Source organism: Molossus molossus, unplaced genomic scaffold, assembly GCF_014108415.1.
Source record: "Molossus molossus isolate mMolMol1 unplaced genomic scaffold, mMolMol1.p scaffold_m16_p_2, whole genome shotgun sequence".
In the NCBI taxonomy this organism is placed as follows: Eukaryota; Metazoa; Chordata; class Mammalia; order Chiroptera; family Molossidae; genus Molossus; species Molossus molossus.
The window spans coordinates 8,488,897-8,508,025 of record NW_023425355.1 but is presented as its reverse complement, the minus strand read 5'-3'; the positions used below and the strand labels follow the sequence as shown (position 1 = coordinate 8,508,025).

The 19,129-nt window shown below is 42.5% G+C and overlaps 1 protein-coding gene and 1 pseudogene across 27 annotated transcripts in view; one reads left to right on the top strand and one right to left on the bottom strand.

The window, feature by feature from the left end:
• The first annotated feature begins 169 nt into the window (after positions 1-169).
• ATRX (ATRX chromatin remodeler) overlaps positions 170-19,129 on the top strand; it is a 247,111-nt gene continuing 228,151 nt past the window's right edge. For 13 of the 27 annotated variants that reach the window (XR_004960594.1, XR_004960593.1, XR_004960590.1 and 10 more), the window contains exons 1-2: positions 178-402; positions 9,330-9,419. Coding sequence is in view for 3 of the 27 variants with exons in the window: in XM_036270983.1 (XP_036126876.1) it covers positions 9,381-9,419 (39 nt within the window). In the remaining 24 variants the exon portion in view is untranslated. Of the gene's footprint in view, positions 403-9,324; positions 9,420-10,899; positions 11,004-15,906; positions 16,046-17,765; positions 17,893-19,129 lie in introns of those variants that run through there. The other 14 variants (XR_004960602.1, XR_004960603.1, XR_004960601.1 and 11 more) reach the window with 10 other exon arrangements.
• Positions 13,228-13,805, bottom strand: LOC118635928 (annotated as a pseudogene).

The window sequence follows — 19,129 nt, the reverse complement described above, 5'->3', positions numbered from 1 at the left end:
GGAACCTCTACGAAAAGGTGGGGAGGATCAAATGACTTAGATTGCCTTAGCAACAGGCCCCCAAAGAATGTGAATTTTCGTAGCCAATAAGAATCCGCACTACGGCGGAGGTAGCCAATGGATGACGGAAAGAGGAAGAGGGAGGACGCGCCAATTCTCCTGCCTGAGCCTCGGCCCAACAAAATGGCGGCGGCGGCGGCGTCGCTTTGTTTCCGCGGCTCCTGCAGCGGTGGCAGTGGTAGTGGCCTTTGAGCTGTGGGGAGGATCCAACACCAGCTGTAGTGACGACTGAGTCCGGTGCATTTGTGTCGTAACCGGGCGCCGGGGAGCGCGGAGCGACGCCCTACGGTCGCCGAAGCCCACAAGGCTTTGAAGCGAAAACATGACTGCTGAGCCCATGAGGTAAAACACAACCCGGTCTCACGGGTCCTAATGATCTTGGCCTACGCGCATTCTGAGTCGCGTGTTTGGGAACGCGTTGGCTTGGTGGCTCAAACCTGTCTGTTGCTTAGCCGAAAGAGGCATCGTTTTCTCTTTAGGTGAGAAGGGTTTCGGGGTTCCGCGGTGCGTTCCAGCCCCGGGTGGGGGTGGCGGTAGCTTTGCAGGGGGGGGGGGCGCGGCCTGGCATGTCGGGCGCTTGCTTTAACCTCCCCTAACCGGTGAAGCTTTAACCTCCTCTGTTTATTCTTTGCTGCCTGTGGCATTGAGACCCACGAAGTCGGAGGCAGATTTTGCTATCACCGTCATTCTTCCTAAGCTTTGGGCCTAGAAACTGCGTGGGGAAGAAGCTGGTGGGAGGGTAGGAAGGGGGGGAGGGGGGAGGGGGGAGGGGCGGGCGTGAGGATGTGAGATCCTGGGACGACTTAGTGGCATTTAGAATGCTGGAGACAGGAAGTACCCTGGCCTTGCAAAATTGCAGAATTCCCCCCCCACCCCACAGCTCTTGGGGACAAGCCCTTTTTTGGGGGTGAATGGATGGGTCTTGCTAGGTATTTACATCCCTTCTGTACTTAAGATCCTGAAGGATATCCTTGGACTTACCTCTAGGCAAGCGGATACTAACGTGAGGTTTTGCTTCCAGAGGGCCCAGTATACTACTTTTTTGTGAAGTCCAGCTTTTATGGGTGGCAAGGCAGATCCCAGATGTTTCTCCACTTTCTGAGCAAATTTCCAGCAAAAGTAATTAGACCCTATTATTTATTTATTCCATGAGGGATGGGGAGCAGGTAAACGTGGGTTGATGAGAAGTAAGATTTATTGCAAAGGAAGCTGTGCCTAGCAGGCGCCTCTTACCAATCAAGCACGTTTATTAGGGTGAGGCTTTTTTTTCCTCTTGCTTCTGATTTGCCTCTTGATAGAGTCTAAAAAATATGGGTTAGTATGAAATGTATACCACTTTTATATAGGTGACTGGCTGGCTTTTCAGGCAGTTTGACATTTGACTTTTCATCCCTTGCGAATTAAGTAATTTTTCTACTCGGAGATGTATTCTTGGCACCTAGTGGCAAAATAAAGAAAATAAAAAGGAGCATGAACCAGAATTGCATTCGTAGTTGACAAAATATGCCTTTGAGTAACTATTAGGATGGTATATCTTTCTAAGACTCTCTAGTATGTAGAATTTGGGAATGAGCCTGTGATACTTATGCCTATTAATAAGCAGTAGATAGATGATTTCCTTCCATTGAGAAAAAAATACACTTTAGTTCTTAGATTATAGATCCCTAGTTGTGTAAAGACTGTGGCTTTGGTTTCTGAATTTGTGTTTATTGGCTCAAGTATAGTAAACCTTTATGTATGGGGTATTGGGTACATAGAGGTACCCAGTACAACTTGTTGGCTGGTTATTATCAGGTGCTCATGTTCATCTACATGGAGGGTGTACTTATAGTTAAATATGACCTTTAGATTTTACTGCATCTCACAAAGTGGGCATTTAAAACTATAGGGTTTTCTGATTTTGGATTTCTCCCTTTATTTACGCTGAACAAATTAACTACGTATAGACTTTCTGAATAGATGTATTCATTTTATGCCAGGGTTAATTTTCCTTATGGGTCTTGAATTTTTGTAAATCTTGGTGGTAAGAGTAGGAATTATACTTTTACCTGTATAATCTTGATTAATTCTTGAAACAGCCCTATGGGGCAGGTACTTGGTATCTCTCATTTTACAGATGAGAAGGAAACTGAGGCACGAGTTCTTTGAGATCAAACTACTTGACCAAAGTTGTATAGCTTATAATTGGTAAAGCTGGAATTGAACCTAGTCTTGACTCCAGAGCTTATGTTCTTAACTGTAAGTCATTAATGATTATGATAATTTAATTTGGCCCAAGTAGTGTAATGAAAGAAGTTATGTAGCTACTGTTGTGGCCATTTGTTGTAGCTTTGAGTTTGTAGCTGTTTATAATATTTTGCCTCTATGTCCAGATGAGATAGTGAGATAACCAGAACATTTAATTCCAGGAGAGTCTTTAAGCTATGTGAAAAACCCGTGTAAAGAACCACATATATGCCTAGCTCAGTGGTTAGAGCACCAGCCCGCGGACCAGAGAGGCCCGGGTTCGGAACATACCTCGGTTGCAGTTTGTCCCTGGCCCCATTTGGGGTTGTGTGAGTGGCAAACACTTGATGTGTCTCTCACATCGATGTTTCTCTCTCTCTCTTCCTCCCTCTTTCCCTTCTGCTCTATCTGAAGATAAATGCAAAAAAAAAGAACCACATATATAAATGTCGATAATTTAAAAACTGTGGTGCTCCCTGATTATTTACAATGAAAGAGCTTCAAGTGAGTGTTCAGAAGAACTGTCTCAGGCTAAAGTGTCATTTATCTCAAGCTAAAAAGTTAAAGGATGATCTGACAGATAATGCTTGAGTGAATTGAACCCATAATACCAAATCACTCTTGATTCTCTTCTAATGTGGGACATAATATGAGCAATTAATGCATCACCGTTAATTTTGTTAAACAATAGTTCCAGATTTTTCTTTTTCAGATTTTCTGTTTTTTGTTTTTGGTACGTGCCCCTAGCGGGAACTGAACCTGGGTCTCTCAGGTTCGCAGACCAGTGTTCCAACCGCTGAGCCACACCAGCCAGGGCTTTTTCAGATCTTCTGTTGAGTACTTGATTAGTTCTGATTTTTACTTGTGTCTATATAAAAGAAATTTCTAGGATGCTGTAGTGAAAAAAATAGCCAAAAGGCAAGAGGGAGGAAAATAAACTGATGACTTGGCTAAATCATACATTAAAAAAATCAGTGGCTCAGTATTTAAGGATTTTGTTATTTTTAAAGGGTTTTGTTATTTGTTTTGTTTTAAATATGATTGACTTGTTTCTTCACATTTTTGGAATTATGAAAGATTAACTTCTGATTGACATAAACTATTTTCATGTAAAGATCTTGGAGATCTGATGGTATTTGTCATGCTAATCCTTATGGCAACCATATTACTTGAAAAACTGAATGCCCTGGCTGGGGGCTTAGTTGCTTGGAGCGTTTTCCTGTACATCAAATGGTATATACCTAGGTTTCGGGTTTGATCCCCTGTTGGGGCGCATGTGGGAGGCAACCAGTGGATGTTTCCCTCTTACATCAATGTTTATCTCTTTCCCTCTCTCCCTCCCTCTCCCTCCCTCTTCAGAATCAATAAAAACATATCCCCGGGTGAGGGGGGAAAAAAGCTTACAGCAGTATAACTCGTTATTGGTTTTAAGTTTTAAAAGGCAGAAGTTGGCTAAATTGAGATATGTTGGGAAAATGTCTTAGGAAGTTACTGTTAGGGTAGTAGTTCATAATCACTTGTATACTAATCTAATTTTTGAAAAATGTTATGTGTTAAATATTTGCATTCCCACTATGTGGAAAGCATTAAGCCAGGCCTGTGGAGGGGGAGTAGATGCAAATTATATAAAGGGTTTTGAAATCATTTAAATACCAGTTGTTTGATTATGTTATTACAGGTGGGGTGAGAAGAAAGACATTTCTGACTTTAATTTTGATCAGGCCAGTTCTCATTATTGGCATTCCTTGGTGTAGTTAGTTGGTCATGAGATTTTAGTTATATATTGTATTTCTTGAGATACAAAAATATATAGTACTTAAAGGAATTTCTATATAGATATGGGTGTGTGAAAAATTTTTTTCGTAAGAAAGTTGTGTATTTATGTGCCTGTTTCACTTTTGGAGTCTGAGTAAATTTGTGGGTACAGACAGGTAGTTCTTGGATTTACATGAAGTCCTTTCCCCCAGACCTTGAATGTTTTCTTGGACACTGGCAGAAGCTGTTCGAATGGTTTAAACTATTGGAAAGTGATGTATAAGATCTTCTTTTAGGTGTGTTGAGTATAACAGGGCAGTAAAAGGAGTGTCTAAGTGGGATGTCTCTGTACTTTTATCCTAATGCTTGCCCTATGATTGTTTTGATGGCTGACATGCAAGATGTTTAATCTCTGTTGGAAAATGGGAGTAAGTTTAATAGATATTGATAAAGCCTATAGTTGTTCTGTAGGAGGTAACATGGTTATAGCAGCAGTTCTTACAAGACAGTAAACTAAAGCTTTTTGGGGTCTTTGTTAATTTTTAAGTGTTTTAGAGCTTAAAGAAGTCCTAACACTAAAAGTTTGAGAACTCCTGGTATAAAGAGTGAATGCCGAACTGTGAGCCAAATCAGGGTTTTCTAGTTATAGCTCTATTGCTTAGCTGATTGTATGACCTTGGACAAATTGCTTATCCTTTCTAGGCTTCTGCTTTATTATTTGCAAAATGAATCTGTACTAGATGTTATATAAAGTTACTTAAAAGTAACCCTGCTTATATATCAATCATTCTTAAATTTTATTTGCCTTTTGGGGGATAGGGAGAAGGGTAGTGATGAGAAATTTCTTTATTCATTGTATGCATATTTTTTGCCTTGAAATGTGTGTGTTTGGGATATAGGTGTTTTGTTGCTAATATAAACTATCATAATGTCATGTACCTATACTTGTGCACTTATTGGAAAAGAAAAACTTTTTGCTGGGAAGTTTGTTACTAATTATTGTGGCTCAGGACATATTCTGTTTGGAATATTACTCTATCCAGTGTGCCCTTTTTATGATTGGATATGGTACTTCTGAAAAGACCTATATTAGTTCTAGCCAATTGTGCTTTTTTTCCCTGGGAAAAGAGTCTGTGATTTTTGCCCTGTAGCCACTATTTTCTTTTATATATATATATTTATGTATATATATAAAATATAAATATATATTTTATATATATATTTATATATATAAAAATATAAATATATATTTTAATATATATATTTATATATATATAAAAATATATAAAGTTTTTCATTTAGGCCTTACAAAACCTTCTGAGGTAGTAATTATTGTTCTTTTTTCTTAATCCTCACCCAAGGATATTTATTTCGATTGATTTTTAGATAGAATGGAAAGGAGGGAGGGAGGGGGAGGGGGGGGAGAGAGAGAGAGAGAGAGAGAGATACACATAGGTTGCTTGCCTCCTGCATGACCCTGATGGGGACTGAGGATCAAACCCGCAACCCCAGTGTGCACCCTTGACTGGGAATCGAACCCATCAACCCTTTGGTCTGCGAGCCAGTGCTCTAACTGTTGAGGCAAATCGGCCAGGGCTGAGGCAGTAATTCTTTTTTTTTTTTATCCTCACCTGCGGACATTTTTTCGATATTTTGTTCAGATAGAGTAGGAGGGAGAGAGAGGAAGAGAGAGAGAGAGAGAAACATTGATGTGAAAGGGACACATCGAGTGGTTGCCACCCACATGACCCAACCAGGGCTGGGGACAAACTGCAACTGAGGCATGTGCCCTTAGCAGGAACTGAACCTGGGTCTCTCCGGACCGCAGGCCGATGCTCTAACCGCTGAGCAAAACTGGCCAGGGCTGAAGTAGTAATTCTTTATCCCCACATTACAGATGAGGAAACCGAGGCTTAGGGAGGTTAAATAATATGTTCCAGGGCACCCATTGAGTGAGCAACAAATTGAGTTTTGACCCCATGTCTCTGTGATTCCAGGCTTCTGCTTGGCACCCATGGCTGTGTGGCTTCCCTTGGTGTCATAGAACCCTGTGACCAATTTGGGAGCTGATGCTGGGCAGGTATTTGAGGTGACACTGGGGAGAACTTTTGCTAATGAGATTGGCTCAGAATCTTGAGATTGGCTCAGAATCTATTGGATGTGCACCACTATTTTCTGATACTGTCTCTGAGACTTTGTCTCTCAGTTTTGGCTTAAAGTAGCCATTCTTGTTATCTATAGTTCAGCTTTCATGTTAACTGTTCCATACAATACTTGTTTTAAAAATTATTGGCATGGTGGTGGTGTTCATTTTTATATATCCTGTGTTCCATATTTTGGGGGAATGCTTTATTAGTTGATAAAATACAGGCACTGTGCTAGGGTATGCAAAGGTTGACAAGGTGGAACCTTCTGTGAGTGCCCTGCCAGCCTTTTCTCAACCCCTGGCTTAGTACAATACTCTCATCCCCAACAGGGTCTGGGAAGGGAATGGGGCAAGCAGGTGTAAGGAGAGTTTACTATTTTCATTTAAAAAGGCACTTCCCACCCGTCCAGTGTGGGGTGTGGCTCAGTATTGAGCATTGTCCTATGCACTAAGAGGTCACATGCCTGGGTTGAGGGCTTGATCCCCCAGTAGGGGGCATGCGAGAGGAAGCCTATCCATGGATGTTTCTGTCTCATCAATGTTTCTATCTCTCTCTCTCTCCCTCTCCCTTCATCTCTCTAAAAATCAATAAAAACATATTTTAAAGAAGTAGTTTACTTCCCTCGGATAGAAGTTGCCTTTTTTTTTTTTATCCTCACTGGAGGACATTTTTCCATTCTTTGTTCAGATAGAGTGGGAAGCAGAGAGAGGAAGAGAGAGAGAGAAACATCGACGTGAAAGGGACACGTCGAGTGGTCGCCATCCACATGACCCAACCAGGGCCGGGGACAAACTGCAACCAAGGTACATGCCCTTAGCAGGAACCGAACCCAGGTCTCTCCGGACCGCAGGCTGATGCTGAGCCAAACCGGCTAGGGCAGAAGTTGCTTTTTTAAAAAATACGGTTTTATTGATTTTTTTTTTTTTTTTTAGGAAGAGAGAGATAGAAACATTGATATGAGAGAGAAACATTGATCAGCTACCTCCTGCATGTGCCCTTTACTCTGGGGATGGAGCCCATAACCCGGGCATGTGCCCTGACTGGGAATTGAACTGGGACCTCTCGGTCCATGGGATGATGCTCAGTCCACTGAGCCACACTGACCTGGCAGTAGTTGCTTTTTTAAGGCTGCCACCTTGCCAGCTCTCAGGTTGAGTGGTTTTTGAGTGCTCATTAAGTTAAACATCACCAAAGGAAAAGATGGCTGAAAGAATTTCCTTCGCTTTTCCTCTTTACAAAATTCATGCCTCCTTAAGATATTCTTTGTCTAGTGAGGGAGTTAGTAAGTAAATAAGCAGTTACAAAGCATTGCTAAAATGGAGATATATTGCTTGTGCTGGGGATCAGGAATGAAGGAAAGCCTAATTTAGGGTCTATGGTATCTGTATTGGGTCTTGAAGATGAGTTTGCAGTTAAGGGTTGGCTATGAAAAAGGGCAATCCAGGCAGAGGGATTGGTATGGCTAAAGATTAGTCTTATTTTCCACATAGCAGAGGAAATAAGCCATATACACAAATAATTTTGCAGCAGGATATAAAGTGATATCCTGCTGCATTAGGTAAAAACTAAGTTGTGGGAGTTCAGGGTAGGAAGACATTTCTGAAGGGGTCTAGGGAAAATTTTAGAGAGAGCATTTGAATCTAGCCCTTGAAGGGTAGGTACAGTTTTGACAGAGAAGACTGGAACCGGGGGAGGATTTCATAGGTGAGGTATAGCAACTTGAGCAAAAGAATGTTGTATATATTAGTGTTTTCTATTTGGGAAAAGGTCAACTTAGAATTTTTAACTCAACTCCTGGACAAATATTGTGTAACCATGGTGCAGTTAGTATACTTTTTTCCCCAGCTTTATTGAGATATAATTGACATCTAACGTTGTGTAAAGTTTAAGGTCTGTACAATATGATGATTTGATATATGTATATATTTAAAAATTTTTACCACAATAAGGTTTGTTTACACATAATTACCTTTTTTTTTTTTTTTTTTGCTGTTGTGGTGAGAACATTTAAGATCTCTTTAGCAACTTTCAAGTATATGTTATGGTATTGTTAACTATAGTCACCATGCTGTGCATTAGATATCCAGAACTTATTCATCTTATAGTGCAGTTTCTGGGTTAACTTTTGTGACTTGATGTTATTTTTTTTTTTATCCTCACCCGAGGACATTCTTCCATTTTTTTGTTCAGAGGGAGAGGGAGAGTGAGAGAGAAACATTGACGTGAAAGGGACACATCGAGTGGTTGCCACCCACACAACCCAATCAGGGCCGGGGACAAATTGCAACTGAGGTACGTGCCCCCAGCGGTCTCTGGACTGCAGGCCGATGCCCTAACCGTTGAGCAAAACTGGCCAGGGCTGTGACTTGATCTTATAAAAGCCACATGTGCCCTTGTGAGTGAGCCTGATGATTCCAGTTCAGAACTGTCAAAAGTATTACCTTACTTTTCTTAAAGATTATGTAGAATTTAATGCACAGATCTTGAATGACTATGGTTGTTTAAAATCTATCCTTAGTTGTCTTTATTTTGGTCATCTGAAGTGGTCTGTTGATGTTTGGGTGACATTTGATATATAAAATTCAAATTAAAAAATAATTTATTTTCAAGTAATACTGGAGGTGTTAGTTTGTTTATTTGAATTATGTTAGTTACTTTTTGATTCATTTGATAGCATTTCAAACTTAGTTCTGATATAATGCTTGTTTTGAAAATATGAATTTGTTCAGACAAAGGAACAATTTGAGCAAAATACAATTTTCATTTGTGTATGCAGTATTTTGTCTGCAAGGTCAGGGGTCAGCAAATTATGGCCTCCAATCAGTGGCCCATTTTTGTAAATAAAGTTCTATTGGAACATACCCAAGCCCATTTGTTTACATTTTCTGAGGCTGCTTTTATACTACAATTTCAGAATTGAATAGTTGCAACAGATACCTAATGGCCCATAACGCCTAAAATATTTACTGTCTGGTCCTTTATAAAGTTTGCAGGAAACTGCACCAAGCTGAATTGAGAGCTGCATTAAAATATTTGCATATACATGCACACACCTCAGACATCGACCAGCTATCTCAGTTCACCCCTTATGTTACTAGCCTTACCCATCCACATCTGTTACAATTTTCCATCCGATTTCAGATAACCCTCCTTCCATCACTTCACAGTAATTCATGAGCTGCAGCCCTTCAGATGCCCACTTCCACAAGCAAACTTAAGGTCTTTTTCAAGGTAAAGTGCCATGTTTATTGTTGTATTTGTGTATTTCTTAATCACTTAATATATGTAAAATTATGTAAAGTTTATTAAGTTTTTGTCTTTCTAATAAATGTCATTGATGGTGTTTCTTTAAAACTTAAAAAATAAATCCTCATGTGAGAATATGTTTATTGATTTTAGAGAGAGGAAGAGAGAAAGAGAAACATCAGTTGGTTGCTTTTCATGGGCGTCTTAACCAGGACTCAACCTGAAACCTAGGTGTATGTCCTGAATTGAATCTGCAACCTTTCAGTGTATGGGACCATGCTCTAACCAACTGAGCCACACTGGCCAGAGCAGTGTGTTTTTTTAAATTCTTATCCAAGGATATGGTTTTACTGATTTTTTTTAGAGAGAGAGAGAAAAGGGGAAAGAAAGAGGAGAGAGAGGGACAAAGAGCGAGAGAAAACATTGGTGTGAGAGAAATATTGATCCTATGCTTCCTGTATGCACTTGAAATGGGCATTGAACCTGCTATCTAGGTATGTGCCCTGACCAGGAGTCGAACCCTTTTGGTGTACAGGATGACACTCTAACCAACTGAGCCCCCTGGCCAGGACTGGGGGATATTTTTGACTATCAATTAAAGAGATTGAGTAGTTACAAACTTTATAAAAAGTAGTTTTGGCATTTATCTATGTGGTTACCTTACCATTGTTCGTTTTATTTTATAATATAGCTCCAAGTTATGCTGTAGTATCTTTTCACTTCAGGCTGGTGGACTCCCTTTAGCATTTCTTGTAGGGCAGGTATACTAGCAGTAAATTCCCTTAGCTTTTGTTCTTCTTAAAAATTTCTTTTTCGCCCTGGCCAGTTTGGCTCAGCGGTTAGAGCGTTGGCCTGCGTTCTGGAGAGACCCGGGTTCGGTTCCCGCTAAGGGCACGTACTTCGGTTGCAGTTTGTCCCCAGGCCCTGGTTGGTTGTGCGGGTGGCAGCCACTCGATGTGTCCCTTCACATTGATGTTTCTCTCTCTCTCTCCCTTCCTCTCTCTCCCTCCCACTCTATCTGTACAAAAATGGAAAAATATCCTCGGGTGAGGATAAAAAAAAAAAATTTCTTTTTCTTTTCCTTGATTGATTTTTCAGAGAGAGAGGAAGTGAGAGATAGAAACACAGATGAGAGAGAATATCAAGTGGCTGCCTCCTGCGTGCCCCCCACTGGGGATTGGGCCCACAACCTGGGCATGTGTCCTGGCCAGGAATCGAACTGGTGACCTCTTGGTGCATGGGTCGATGCTCAACCACTGAGCCACACCAGCCGGACTAGCTTTTGTTTTTTTGGGCACATTTCTTCTTCATTTTTCAAGGATCCCTCCCGCCTCCCCGCCCCAACACTTTAAATATGTAATCTCACCATTCTCTGGTCTCCATGGTTTTCAACTGTTAGTCTTAATGAGGATCCTTTGTACTTGTTACTTCTGTTGATTTCAAGATTTTCTATGGCTTTTGACAGATTACTTACATTTTGTTCCAGTGTGGATCTCTGTCCTTCTTAGAGTTCATTGAGTTTCCTAGATATGAAGAATCAAGTATTTCATGAAATTTGGGAAGGTTTAGGTTAGTATTTTAAAATATTCTTTCTGCTCCTTTTTCTCTATCCTTTTGCAACTGTCATTATGTGTGTGTTGGTATGCTTGGTGTCTCTGATGGTGTATGATGGTGTCTCTGATGCTCTATTCATTTTTTTTGTGGGCATGTGCCCCTAGCAGGAACCGAACCCAGGACTCTCTGGTCCTCAGGCCAACACTGCAACCACTGAACCAAACCAGCCAGGGCTCTATTCATTTTTCTTCATTCTTTTTTATTTTTTTATTAATTCTCACTTGAGGATATTTTTGAATTTATCTTCAGATAGAGCAGGAGGGAGAGAGGGAGGAAAGAGAGAGAGAAACATCGATGTGAGAGAGATACATTGACTGGTTGCCACCCACACACACAACCCCAACCGGGGCTTGGAACAAACTGCAACCGAGGTACGTGCCCTTAGCGGACACTGAACTCGGGTCTCTCTGGTCCGCTGGGCAGATGCTTTAGCCACTGAGCAAAACCGGCCAGGGCCTTTCTTTTTTCTTTCGGTTCATTCTGGTTAATCTCAATGGGGCTATCTTTAAGTTCACTGATTATTTCTTCCTGTTCAAATTTTCTTTTTATTTTTTTCATTTTCCCCCAAAGGAATGCTTTATTGACAAATTACCCATTATTTACTTCATGGAAAAGACAAATCAGTACTAGCCGTGCCTCCTGCTTCCTACCAGGAGTCTGAGATTCTAATTCTGAAGAAAGAACACAAGCATAGACTACAGTCCCCCAGGGTGTCTGAAGTGACCAGCAGACACTCAGGTACCAGAGCACTGCACAGTCTATAAAAGCAGTCACTGAGCTGCCAGCTCCTCTCTCAGGGGGTGCACAGATCACATGCAGGTGAGGTCTGCTAAGAGCCAGTAAGCTGCTCTCTAGACACACCGGACACCTGGGGCCCTGGGTGAGGCTCCTGGGGTGTGGCAGCTTCAAAATGGGAATGAGATCTTTGTAGCTCTTGAGAAAAGGCAAGAGCAGAGGTCCAGCTGACACCCACACCCAGCCCTGAGCATGCAGCAAACAGCTGGATCCACTGACAGTGATGTGCCTGTGGGCCTGGTCAGGCCTGGCCCACATGAGGGCAATGCAGCAACTCTTGTAGGAGCACTGGCTTTTCTTTCTCCTGCATCCACTCCCAGAGGCCCAGGAGCCCTTTGGCCAGCAAGAGCTGCCAGGGTCATGTAAAGGAGAAAAGAGCCAGTTCCATACATTGGGATAGGGTGCATTAGTGAAATGAAACACACCACTGGTACAGGCATGCAGTTAGATGCAGAATTATGTGTAGTGCTCAGAATCCACTAAAGAACACTCACTTTTGCCCTGGCCCGTTTTGCTCAGTGGTTAGAGCGTCGGCCCGCGGACCAGAGAGTCCTGGGTTCGGTTCCCACCAAGGGCATGTAACTCGGCAGTTTGTCCCCAGCCCCGGTTGGAGTTGTGTGGGTGGCAACCAGTCAATGTATCTCTCTCACATCGATGTTTCTCTCTCTCTCTCCCCCCTCCCTCCCACTCTATCTGAAGATAAATGCCAAAAAAAAAAAAAAAAAAGAACACTCACTTTTCTATATAAAACCATTATAAACAAATAAAGCATAAGGTGATATAAGGTTTGTATTTCAGTTTGGGTTCAAACAAAAAATATTTTGTAACTATGAGGCTGAAGTTGCTTTGTTTAGTTTTGAATTTCGAAAAATCCACTGCATTTGAAAAATAAAGAATTTGCTAAAGGCCGATCATTAGTGTGACAGTTAGGCAGCTGCTGATAATCTGTTTCTTTTTAGAGGGTCTCAGAAAATGGACAGTAGCATTTTGAAATAAAAACTGCAGGTCAGATGGGGCTTCCGGAAGATATTCCCTCTGTGATGTAGGGAAGGAAGAGTTTAGAAAATACCACTTGCATTCTGGCGAACTAACAAGATTGCCAAAGGGAGCATAGCTCTACCTCCTGCCCCATCCATTTCCTGCCCCCAGGAAGGATGGCACAGTGATCTGTTGCATGTACCGATTTTAGTGTGAAGCATCTAGATACAAGACTATTCTCTGCGTCGTGCTTGTGCAGTGGCCACGTGTACATGTGATAGCACAACTGTCCTCAAAGTCGCTCGTGTCCTCCTGCAGCTGCTGCTGCTGCTCCGTTGCGCAGTGGCAGTCCTGGTGATGAAGGCATGCCTGCACTTGCTATGTGGCCAGCAAAGCTGCTTTAGGCTTAGAAGGGTGCGTGATCAGACAGGGGCTTGTTGTCACTTCCAGTCAGGGAGGGAAAGCTGTTACTGCCATTTTCTCTGCCACCCACCACCTTAGATTTTATGGTCCCAACTCGGTCCTCAAATGACTTGAAGATGGCAGAATTCCTCATATCCCTGGAAGTCTTCTGTTCCGCCTGAGAGAGTTTCCTAAGTCGTCTTGTAGAGGTCTGACTGGGTCATTTTCTCATTCCAGTCTCTAGGTTTCTCAGTTTTCACATAGGTGTTAGAGACCTGCACATTATGCCAGCTCCTGGACAGGTTCTGCTTCAGGCCCTCCAAGGCAGAGAGGCCCCACTTCCACCTCAGCTCTCCAGAGTGCCTCTCCTGGCTGCCAGGACCTGACGCAGAGTGACAGTTTCCTCTTCCACCTTTTTGAGCTCAGCCCTGAGCTTCTCCTTCTCAGCTTCCATTAGACCCTCAACAGCAGGAGTCTGGTCGGCCACCGCCCTCCCGTGTCAGCAGGGACATCCGTCATGGAGTTGGACAGCAGACCTTTGTTAGGAGTATTGAAGTTGATATCTTGGTCAGCAGAGTCCATGCTCAGGCGGCAGCCTGGCTGCAGCTTCAGTCAGAGCCAGGGTCGTGTGTGTAGGAGCCAAGTGGGTTGCTCTGAGAGTCACTTGCTGGGCACATACCACCAAATTTTCTCTTGAACTTCTGTACTGAATTTTTAATTTCTGTTATTGCACTTTCTGATTCCAAAATTTTATTTGGTTTCTTTAAAAAATTTTTAAACATACTTTTATTGATATTTTTTTAGAGAAAGTGGAAGGGAGGAAGGGAAAGATAGAAACATCAATGTGAAAGAGAAACATCGATCTGGTGCCTCCTGCATGCCCCCCACTGGGGATTAAGCCTGAAACCCCAGGCACATGCCCTGACTGGTACTCAAACTGGGACCTCTTAGTCCATATAATGATGCTCAATCCACTGAGCCACACTGGCCGGGCTTTGGTTTCTTTTTTGTTTTTTTATCCTCACCCGAGGACATTTTTCCATTTTTTGTACAGATAGAGTGGGAGGGAGAGAGAGGAAGAGATAGAGAGAGAGAAACATCGATGTAAAAGGGACACATTGAGTGGCTGCCACTGCACGACCAACCAGGATCCGGGACAAACTGCAACCGAAGTACGTGCCCTTAGCGGGAACCGAACCCGGGTCTCTCCGGACCGCAGGCCGACACTCTAACTGCTGAGCCAAACCGGCCAGGGCTGGTTTCTTTTTATAAATTCTTTTCCTGGGTAGTTTTACCTTGCAAAGACATTCTGTTTCCCTTTACATTTTTTTTTCTTTCCTTGGCCAGTTTGGCTCAGCGGTTGAGCGTCGGCCTGTGGACCAGAGAGTCCCGGGTTCTGTTCCCACTAGGGGCACGTACCACCAAAAAAAAAAAAAAAAAAAAAATTGCTTTATTGATTTAAGAGAGAGGAAGGCAAAGGGAGAGAGAGATAGAAACATTGGTGAGAGAGAACATCAATGGGCCATCTCCTGCATGCCCTCACTGGGGATTTGGCCCACAACCTGGGCATGTGCCCTGACTGGGAATTGAACCAATGACCTCTTGATGCCTGGGATGCCTGGGTCGATGCTCAGCCACTGAACCATACCGGCCAGACCATTCTGTTTTCCTTTAATTCTTTGTCCATGGTTTCCTTTAGCTCTTTGAGTATATTTAAGAATTTAAGACAGTTGATTTAAAGTCCTGGTCTCCTGGCCCTGGCCTATGTGGCTCAATGGTTAGAGTGTCAGCCCATGCACCGAAGGGTCACAGGTTTGATTCCTGGTCAGGAGCACATACCTAGATGCAGGTTCGAACCTCTCTCTCACATAGGTTTCTCTCTCTCACACAGATGCTTTTCTCTCTTTCTCTCTTTCTCTCCTTCCCTCCCTCCCTTCCACTCTCTCAAAAAATCTATGGAAAAAAGATCCTTGGGTGAGGATTACTAAACAACAAAAAAGTCATTGTCTCCTAATTCCAATATCTGGGCATCCTTGGGGACAGTTCTGTTTATTTATTTCTTTTTTCTAGGGAATAGACCATACTATTGTTTCTTTGCATGCTTGTAACTTTTTGTTGAAATGGACATTTTTAATATAGTCATGTACTGCATAATGATGTTTTGGCCAGACGGACTGCATATATAATGGTGGTTCCATTAGATGAGACCTCAAGGAAAGTCACAATGAGTGTTTTAGCAAAAGCTTTTGCAGACTTCAGCAAGCTGCTTAAAAAGTTTGAAAACATGGCCCTGGCCAGTTTGGCTCAGCAGTTAGAGCATAGGCCTGTGAGCCAGAGAGACCCGGGTTCGGTTCCCACTTAGAGCACATACCTCAGTTGCAGTTTGTCCCTGGCCCTGGTTGGGTCATGCGGGTGGCAAACCACTTGATGTGTCCCTTTCACGTTGATGTTTCTCTCTCTTCCTCTCCCTCCCACTCTACCTGAACAAAAAAATGGAAAAATGTCCTTGGGTGAGGATTGAAAAAAAAAAGAAAAAGAAAAAGTTTGAAACCATGGACTCCCAACACTGAAAGGTTTTCATTCTAGTGAGGCATGTTCATAGTGCATTATCTGCTTACAAGCAAATCTATGATGAAAAAAGAAACAAATCAAGCAAAGCTACCATGGACATATTTCTCAATAGTGTGACACCACCTCAGGAAGAGCCTCAGGCAGGTCCATCAGGAAGTATTTGAGAAGAAGGCACTGTTATCACTGGAGATGAGATGATAACTCCATGCATGCTTCGATTTGAAGACCTTCCCATGGAATGAGATGTGGAGGTGAAAGATGGTGATATTGATGATCCTGATCTTGTGTAGGCCTACGTTAATGTGTGTGTTAGTAGCTTAGTTTTTGACAAAGAAATTAAACAGTAAAAAAAAAAGCTTATGCAATAAGGTTGTAAAGAAAATATTTTTGTATAGCTGTACAATTTGTTGTTGTTAACCTTCACTTGAGTATATTTTTCCATTAATTTTTTTTTTATCCTCACCTGAGGACATTTTCTCATTTTTTGTTCAGATAGAGTGGAAGGGAGAGAGAGGAAGAGAGAGAGAAACATCGACGTGAAAGGGACACATAGAGTGGCTGTCACCCACACGACCCAACCAGGGTTGGGGACAAACTGCAACTGAGGTACATGCCCTTAGTGGGAACCGAACCCGGGTCTCTCTGGACCGCAGGCCGACGCTCCAACCACTGAGCCAAACCGGCCAGGGCCATTAATTTTTTTTAGATAGGGTACAAGGAAGGGAGTGGGGCGGGGAGAGAGAGAGAAACATCAATGTGAGAGAGACACATTGATTGGTTGCCTCCCACACAACTCTGACTGGGCCTGGGGATCGAACCTGCAACCCAGGGATGTGCCCTTGACTGGGAATCAAACTTGAGACTCTTTGGTCTGTGGGCTGACGCTCTAACCATTGAGCAAAACCGGTCAGGGCACAAAAGTTAAAATTTTAAAAGTTCATAAAGTAAAAAAAGATACAGTAAACTAAAGTTGTTGAAGGAATAATTTATTTTTCTAAATTGAGTGTAGCCTAATGTACAATGTTTATAAAGTCTACAGTGTACAGTAATGTCACTTCCCCCTACACATTCACTCACCACTCACTCACTGACTGACTGACTCACCCAGTACTGCTTCCATTCCTGCAAATTCCACTCATGGTGGATACCCTATACAGGTTTCCATTTTTTATCTTTTATATCATATTTTATTGTACGTTTGCCATGTTTAGATACACAGATTAATTACCATTGCCTACAGTGTTCAGTATGGAAACACGCTGCACAGGTTTGTAGCCTAGGAGCAGTAGGCTATACCATATAGCCTAGGTGTGTAGTATATTCTACCACCTGTTTGCGTAAATGTACTCTATGACTTTTCTCACAGTGACAAAATCACCTAATGATGCATTTCTCAGAACGTATCCCCTTTGTTAAGCAAAGCATGACTGTATTTAATGTAGTAACCCTAGGAAAATTTATTCCTCCTCCCTAGGGTTTGCTGTTGCTGCTTATTTTGGGTTGTAGTTTTTGTTAAATGAACTTTCTAATCTGTTTTCATAAAGACTATATTCTTTGTCATGTACAGACACTCAAGTGCTTGTTCTGGTAGCCTATTGGTTAGTTGTGGTTTGACAGAACTTTCGTGAAATGCCTAGAAGCAAATGTACAAAACAGCTTTCTTGATGATTGCAGATTGGCTCAGTTTTGGGGTATTTATTAGTGTTTAGCCAGTTCATGTACTGCTCTTCTCTAGCCCTCACTTCCTGATTGCTTGGAGGCTAAGGGTCAGCCAGAGGTGAAAGCTTATGGCTTTCTCATGTCTCTTCTGAGCATGTGTCCAGAGCTGGGCATATGGGTTGCTTTCCAAATTCCCTAGGCTATGCAGGAACTTTTTGGAGTTGTTATTTCCTCATGCATTTCTTTCTCCAGCTTCTTCCTATGCTTTTATACTTATCTAGTGCCTGACCCATTTGTTATCCCTTGTTCCAGGTGACTGTGAATAGTATATTTGCCTTTAAATGTTTTGGATAAACCCCACTCATCTCAGGAGCTTGCTCTTCCTCGGAAAGTTCTGAGCTGGGTGAAAGAATGGCAGACCCCTGACAAAATTAATCAGGTAACAACTGAACAGGTCAAAATACACAACCACAGTTCTTTTATTTTAAAATATGTTTTTGTTGATTTGAGAGAGAGAAAGAGAGAGGAAGGGAAAGGAAGATAGAAACATTGATGAGAAATATCAGTTGGATGCCTCCTGCTTGCCCCCTATTGGGGAGCCCACAACCTGGGCATGTTCCCTGATCTGGGATCAAACTGGTGACCTCTTGGTGCATGGGATGACACTCAGCCAACTGAGCCACACCAGCCAGGCACAATCACAATTTTTTTTTAATTCCTCACCTGAGGATATTTTTTCTATTTATCATTAGAGTGGAATGGAGGGAGAGAGACAGAGACAGAGAGAAACATCAATGTGACAGAGCCACGTCGACTGGTTGCCTCCCTCACGACCCAACCAGGGTCAGGGACTAACCACAACCGAGGTACATACCCTTGACCGGAATCAAACATGCAACTCATTGGTCCGCGGACTGAGGCTTTCTTTAACCTCTGAGCCCAGCCGGCCAGGGCACAACCACAGTTCTTTAAGAATAAGGTCCAGCCCTGGCCGGTTTGGCTCAGCGGTTAGAGCTTCGGCCTGCGGTCCGGAGAGACCCGGGTTTGGTTCCCGCTAAGGGTACATACCTCTATTGCAGTTTGTCCCTGGCCCTGGTTAGTCGTGCGGGTGGCAACCACTCGATGTGTCCCTTTTAAATTGATGTTTCTATCTCTCTCTTCCTCCCACTCCACCTGAACAAGCAATGGAAAATGTCCTCGGGTGAGGATTAAAAAAAGAAGGTCCATATTATTCCCTTTGGCATCTGCAAGTTGCGCCAGGAATGTGGACCACTGTCTTTGTGGTTGCTACCTAAGCCTTCCTAAGCCTTGGAGTGGGGCATGGTAGGTGTGGCGTTTTAACTTATGTTCTCATACCGAAGTTCAGCAGCTTTTTCTCTTAAGTGTTCCCTGTGGTTGTAAGTCTTGATTAAATTTTAGAGTTTCAGAATGTTATTTGGACCATTTTTACCAGCATACTTATTGCCTTAATGGAGGGGTACAATTTTGGAGTTACCTGCTCTACCATTGTATATGATGTCATTCCTGGTTGGTTTGTTTTAATCCCTATGCCAGTGCCACATTTTCATAATAACTAGAGCTTTTTATGAAGTCTTGATATCTGCTAGGGTATGAATACTCACATTCTTTTTACTGTCTTGGCTATTCTTGAGCCTGTACTATTCCTTATTATATAT